Here is a 7362-nt window from a genome sequence, read left to right as displayed (position 1 = left end):
TTTTTCAAATAAAGCCAAGGTAACACTCATTTTACATACAGCACACAGTGAAAATGACATGAATATAACAGTGGGAAAATGCTTAAAGCGCAGCATAATTTGAAATCAGTAGTTTAAAGTTTGTCGATCGCGCATATCCAGTTAAGCTGAACTCTCCTGTCCACATTAAATTCGCACGGATCGACCGTCACCCAGAGAACACGCGATCGTGCAGGATACAAATGCACACTTCACAAGATCTCAACTAGATTCGCAAGGAGTCTACAATCCTCTACGCCAATCCAAACAGAGCGTTCTGATGAGGGGATCAAAAACTGGACAGAAAATAGCCGATTACTTCTAAATTGTGATGATTTTTGATGTAAAAAATCTTGATAACATTATAAGTGGACCTTAGACAACAGTACAAAATAAAAAACAAAGGCACTTCATGACCCCTTTAAAGTGTAAAAGTTTGTTGATTTTTTTTATTAAAAATAGTAATGCATTGAAATGATTGTCTCAAATAAAAACTGAGTTCTTAAGCCGATTATGCTTAAGCCGAAAACGCGGTAACCCGTTTTCTTTTATCGGAGTAAGGTCATAAACGGCATAAGCATAAACCGGTCGACACGGGTAGTTTTTTTGCTTCTTAATGTAAATGCATGAACCCGCTTTCTGTCTGCTTGTTGAAGTGCGCATATGTGATAAGTAACAGGAACGCATCTTTAATGCAGATTTAAGCCCATCTAGACAGAGAAAACATTTTGCAGTAAAGAAAGAAGGAAATATCACAAAAGCAGACTCTTTCATGACTCAGAAAATGAGAAAAATTATAAAATGCATATCTCGTGGCTATATGAGCTGTAAGTTTCCCGCTGACATGTTGCAAGCTTTAACATCACAACTATGGAATACTCTTGAGTAAGATACGCAAATTATAATATTTTTACGTCACTAAAGGGAAATAACCTGATTTATTAATAAAATCATGTAAACACAGCTTGTGTTGTCAGGTTACTAATGTGCATGTAAATGGGGAAAACTGGCTATTTTAATAAGCTGATATTTGTGAGTTGCCAGCTTACTGGTGTGCATGTAAACGTGCTCATTGTAGCAGCTAGATAATGTGAATCAAACTTCAGGATATTCATTTGTAACTTCCATGTAGGCATTTGTGCTGTAGGTGTCTTCTCACCATGCGAGAAGTATGTCTGAATCACAGTTCAGTGTGTTTTTATCCATAAGGACTGTGAATGACAAAGAAATGAATAGATCAGTAAAACGGTTAATTGTACACTGAAGCGTTTGCTCCAAACTGAGATCTGTGATGGATGCTCCGTTTCTTTCTTTTATCGGAGTAAGGTCATAAACGGCATAAGCATAAACCGGTCGACACGGGTAGTTTTTTTGCTTCTTAATGTAAATGCATGAACCCGCTTTCTGTCTGCTTGTTGAAGTGCGCATATGTGATAAGTAACAGGAACGCATCTTTAATGCAGATTTAAGCCCATCTAGACAGAGAAAACATTTTGCAGTAAAGAAAGAAGGAAATATCACAAAAGCAGACTCTTTCATGACTCAGAAAATGAGAAAAATTATAAAATGCATATCTCGTGGCTATATGAGCTGTAAGTTTCCCGCTGACATGTTGCAAGCTTTAACATCACAACTATGGAATACTCTTGAGTAAGATACGCAAATTATAATATTTTTACGTCACTAAAGGGAAATAACCTGATTTATTAATAAAATCATGTAAACACAGCTTGTGTTGTCAGGTTACTAATGTGCATGTAAATGGGGAAAACTGGCTATTTTAATAAGCTGATATTTGTGAGTTGCCAGCTTACTGGTGTGCATGTAAACGTGCTCATTGTAGCAGCTAGATAATGTGAATCAACCTTCAGGATATTCATTTGTAACTTCCATGTAGGCATTTGTGCTGTAGGTGTCTTCTCACCATGCGAGAAGTATGTCTGAATCACAGTTCAGTGTGTTTTTATCCATAAGGACTGTGAATGACAAAGAAATGAATAGATCAGTAAAACGGTTAATTGTACACTGAAGCGTTTGCTCCAAACTGAGATCTGTGATGGATGCTCCGTTTCTAACTGCGCACGGTTGAGTCCTGATGAAAGATGTTGTTAATAACTCATAGTTCAGCAGATGGCACCGATACGTTCTGCTGTGTTTTCTTTGAATCAAAGCGTTACTGATGCTGGTGTGTGAGTGTGACTCAGTCCGATGGGAAATGTTCCCTGTAATGAAGCTCTAGTTCTGTGTGCTGAGGGCTGTGCTTCTGCCTCATACTGTAGAGGATACTGTGTCACTCTGTGTGTGTGTGTGTGTGTGTGTGTGTTTAGGTTTTGTAGCAGACTCAAGCTGGGTTGGCATCTGTCATAACCCCCGATAGTTAAACCATCAGCAGGCAAAGTATTACACACACACACACACACACACACAAAGCATCATAGTAAGGACAATTGTCCTCCCCTCCCCCCGCACAACACACCTGCTGTGACATAAATCAGAGCAAGAGAGGAGGAAGAAGCCAATCGAGCGAGTTATGAAGGGAGAGAGAAAGTGAACTGGGAGGTTGAGAACAAACTCCTCTCATGTGGCTGTGAGCTGCTTATTGTGCCAGATGTCAGACACACCTGTCACACACACACACACACACACACCCCCTTCAGACTTCCCGTAAAACCTCCATTACAGCCCCACCTCAAGACTACCTACACTAGATTACCAATAATCCCCTGAACGCTAATCACAGCCTCCGACACCTGCAGCCTGAAGCCCACGACTCGTTTAATGCAGGATGATTTGCATATTCATGATGGTTTTGAGTATATGTATATATCAAGGATTTCCATTTTCAGTGACAGGAATGAAGATTACGTAATCTTTATATTTCAGAAGGCTTCATGCGCAGAAGTGTCCTCCTCTGTAGCTTCTATCAAATGAGGAATGACAGGTGAAGAAGCACAGATTGTTCTCTTTTTGATGCATTGAATTCTATTTGCCTTTGTATCGCGTCAGCATCTTATACTGCAGCTTTAGTAATTGTAGATTTTCTCTGATGGCGAGCGTGTTTCTTTGTGTTGCTTGTTCTGAGCTTGTGGCCGTTGTGACCCAAAAGTGCCTGTGTGGAGCGTGCAGAACATCAATATCAGGCTGTGCCGACTCGTTAGGGCCACCGTGACATTCTGTCATTGTCACTGAGGGCTAATTATAAACAGCAGCTTCAGTCCTGTCCTGTAGTCTGCAGCTCCTGACCCACTCGCATCTAAAAACAGTTCCCTGTTCCTCCTCTCCTCTACCTTTTGCTTTTCCTTAACCTTTTCCTTTCATCTCTGTTCCTTCTCCTATTATGTCTTCCTTTTCTTCCATTCCCCTTTTTTATTCTATCCTTTTTCTTTTTCCTTTCATTAATTTTTCTTCTTTTCTTTAGCCTTTTTGCTTCATTTTTTAATCCTGTTCTCCCTTATTTTCTTTCCCCCCTTTTTCCCTTTTTCTTATCATATTCTTTTCTTTTTACCTTGATTTTCTCCCTTTCCTTATCCTCTTCTTGTATTTTCTGTCCTTCCTGTATTTTTCTCTTTTGTTTTTTTGTTTCCTTTCTCATTTCCATTTACTTCCCTTTTCTTTTTCCTTATCCGATGATTTTCCCTTCCTTCTAATTTCATGTTCCCTTTTTCTCTTTTCTTTCTCCTCCTGTCCTTTAATTTTCTCATTTTTTTCTTCTTTTCATTTCCTCTTTTGTTTCCCTTTTCCTGTCATGCTCTCATTTCATTTCCTTTTGCCTTTCTGTTTTCCTTATCTTTTTCTTAATTTATTTCCTCCTTTGTTTTCCTTTTCTTTTTCTCATTTCCTTTTCCTCATCCTTCCGTTTTCCTTTTTCCTTGAATTATTGTCTTTTCGTATTCCTTATCCTTTCCTCATCTGTTTTACTTTTTTATTTATTTTCCTCATTTCCTTTTCCTTATCCTTCCTTTTTCCTTGAATTTTTGTCTTTTCGTTTTCCTTATCCTCTCCTCATTTATTTTCCTCATTTCCTTTTTCCTTATATTCGTTCTCTCATTTAATTTGTTTTCCCTTTTCCTCTTCTCTCATTCATTCTTCCTCTTTCTCTGTTGCAGGGATCAGATGGGAAAAGAGGAAGTTCTCCTGCGTATTCAGTAAGTCTCTCTGTCCCAGTCATGTGAGAATTGAAAAGAGACACACAAATGATGCTTTTTGAGGCTCTTGGTTCGGTCACATCTCTTTGGAAATACGTGGTTTGGTTTCCAGAAAAGCACAGGCCTAGCCCTCACAACACTTCATCATTTTCTACGATAACCTCAAATTAAGCTTAGATTATGAGGAATTCATATGAAGGAGCAATGTATAATACACAGGGCGGAGTTTAACCGCATCTGTTTTGGAAACACTCTCTTTCTGTTTCACAGCTATAAAAAGATTAGCATTTTAATCAACATATAGATGAGGCAGCATTTCTTTTGTGTGTGTGTGTGTGTGTAGGACTCCGTTTATCTCTTAATAGCGTTGGTGTGTGCGCTGGAGTTTGGTGGCAGACGTGGAGGTTTCAGTCCAAGCCAGTGAGCGAGAACTCCTCTCTGATCAGAATGCAAAGATGCCCTTGGCAGCACACCCCTCTTTGTCTGTGCTGAAAAGAGCAGGATATTTCTGCATCTTTTCCCCAGCGAGAGAGAAAATAGACTGTGATTATTGGTCCAGGCCCCAGATTATGCACTCTCACTTTAGGGGATATTCTTAGAGTCATTTAGACTCAAGAGTCATTAAATACTGTTTGAAGACACACAATATGTCTCGTTATACTCTCAGCTGATGTTCAGAGATTGTACGATTTGCTCTCGGGAGACTATGAATTTAAATGTGGTGCTCAGTGCTTGCTGAGGCCAGCATTATTGTGCACCGGGTGCAAAATAAGACCTGAATAAATTCATAACAAATGGTGTATGAATGTAATGTCTCTCATTTATAGACTCCTGAAAAGAAGCACTCTGAATCATCACGGGGCAGGAAGAGGAAAGCTGACAACCAATCAGAGAGCAGTCAGGGTAAACGATTAACTCTTTTTCTCTCTCTCGCTCTTTCTCTCTCGCTCTCTCTCTGTCTGTCTGTCTGTCTTGTCTGTTTTCTAGTATATTCTTTGTTTAGCTTAATATGCTTAATCATATGTCTTTTTTTTACTTTTCTCTCATAGGGAAGTCTGTCATTCGGGGACCCAAAATTAGTGATTATTTTGATGTGAGTATCTGTCAGTAATTTGAGGGGAAGCTAATGAAAGCATATGATAAATCATCGGCTTAATGAAAGCGTAACTGCTATATAGAGATTGCTCTCTCTCTGTCTCTCTCTGTCTCTCTCTCTGTCTCTGTCTCTCTCTCACTCTGTCTCTGTCTCTCTCACTCACTCTCTCTCTGTCTCTCTCTGTCTCTCTCTCTGTCTCTGTCTCTCACTCACTCTGTCTCTGTCTCTCTCTCTCTCACTCTGTCTCTGTCTCTGTCTCTCTCTCTCTCTCTCTCTCTCTTTGGAATAATTAGAATTATGAACAATGAATGTCTGAAAAACGTTTCCTGAATGATCAATTTTGAGATATTTGCTTCCATGAAATCTCTTCTTTCAGACTAGTGGAAAGAAGACAACTAAAATACACATTTATGTGTTTATCACACTACTTGTGCCTGTAGATTAAAATTACGATACAGGTCTTCAAAGAAATAGTTCACCCCAAAATTTTTTTTTTTTTTTCTCTCATAGGGAAGTCTGTCATTCGGGGACCCAAAATTAGTGATTATTTTGATGTGAGTATCTGTCAGTAATTTGTGGGGAAGCTAATGAAAGCATATGATAAATCGTTGGCATTGGCTCAACGAAAGCGTAACTGATATGTAGTGATTGCAGCTTGGATGATGTTGTTTTAAAAACACGAAACCATATTTGCAGCATAGTTAACATAACATTTTCAAGCAAAACAGAACATTTTTAAGGAAATAATGTAGGGTGGACTTAATTTTTTTTAGTGATGTAATTGGATAGTGAAGAGTAGTATTTTTAATGAATAAATATTAAATATAAATGTAATTAATGTTATATTCTGGTTACATCAAAGTCATTTCAGAGGTGGTGAAATATTTTACATTGATCAAAGACTTCTCTGATGAACAAACTGATGAGTCAGACACGAGGATTTATTTTTTAATTCACAAAATTACATTAATTGAAAATGGGTTGGTCTGATTCAAATTTGAACCAGTTTTACTATATCAGGACGATGCTCAAACTGAACAATGTTTTAAGTGTGGTGTTTTTATAATTCTCTCCACATTAAGCTGGGAGAGCAGAAAGTGTTTTAACATGAAAAATATTACGCCATCACCTTTAAAAAAAAAAAAAAAAAGTTAAACCATAGTGACATTTCTGTCATCTAGTCACCCTCATGTCATTCCAAGCGCAAATGGTTTTTCTTCACTCGGAGTGAAAAAAAGTTGCTGTTCCATGCAGTGAAAGCATATGATAAAAACTCCAAAAAGGACAGTCTATGTGGTGTTCAAGTGGAGTGGTGTCTAGAACTGCATCGTTTAAAACCATATGATTTGTTTATTTCCCTCTATCTGTAGTTTCAGGGTGGTAATGGGTCCAGTCCAGTAAGAGGTCTTCCACCAGTCATCCGTTCACCCCAGAACTCACATTCCCCCTCTGCACCGGGATCCAGCGTACGTCACACACTCTTTAGCCTTGTTCAGACTGTCAGCCCAAATCCGATTGAAATCCGATCATATTTAGATAGTCTGAACGCCAACAAACTACATGAAATCCGATTTGTGCAAATCTGTTTCGAGCTACATTTGTATGTGGTTTGGAATCCTATTTCTGGAAATCCGTTTCAGTCTGACCGCTCAGATCGGATTTAGCCTAGCTCAGGGTGTCCGCGGGTCCTTAAAAAGTCTTAAATAACGTTTTCCTAATATAAGGCCTTAAGAAGTCTTAAAATGTCTTAAATTCGGATTCGATGGGTCTTAAATATTTTTGGTCACATTACCGCTCAAATATCTTCAGTCTGACGGACCTAATGACTGTTTACAATCATTGGACAGACCGAATATTTTTTCTTCCACGCGGTAAGTTACTGCGTCATCAGAGAGAATTGCAGTAAGTTAGCAGAATACAAGGTCGCGCTGAAGCACACTCTGTTTGTCTCGAGACTTCAGAACAAATGAGCGTAACAGCACACATAAACTCAGAAGAAACACACTGAGGTAAAAATTCAAAATGTTTAGTTTATTCATAACATGATATAGTTAAATAACACCATGGCAATTTTGCTCAATATTCTCACGACGCAAAAAAAAA

General features: G+C 38.5%; 1 protein-coding gene across 1 annotated transcript in view; it reads left to right on the top strand.

Annotated features, from left to right (window-relative positions):
• Positions 1-7362, top strand: part of LOC107742965 (serine/threonine-protein kinase tousled-like 1-B) — a 46087-nt gene that overhangs the window by 23763 nt on the left and 14962 nt on the right. Inside the window, exons 4-7 of the mRNA XM_016556055.1 lie at positions 4125-4163; positions 4991-5066; positions 5213-5256; positions 6630-6725. Coding sequence (XP_016411541.1) covers positions 4125-4163; positions 4991-5066; positions 5213-5256; positions 6630-6725 — 255 coding nt within the window. The remainder of the gene's footprint in view (positions 1-4124; positions 4164-4990; positions 5067-5212; positions 5257-6629; positions 6726-7362) is intronic.

The sequence above is a fragment of the Sinocyclocheilus rhinocerous genome, unplaced genomic scaffold (genome assembly GCF_001515625.1).
Source record: "Sinocyclocheilus rhinocerous isolate Xijiao unplaced genomic scaffold, SAMN03320098_v1.1 scaffold45, whole genome shotgun sequence".
In the NCBI taxonomy this organism is placed as follows: domain Eukaryota; kingdom Metazoa; phylum Chordata; class Actinopteri; order Cypriniformes; family Cyprinidae; genus Sinocyclocheilus; species Sinocyclocheilus rhinocerous.
The sequence above is the reverse complement of the archived record's forward strand: the minus strand, read 5'-3'. Positions and strand labels throughout refer to the sequence as shown.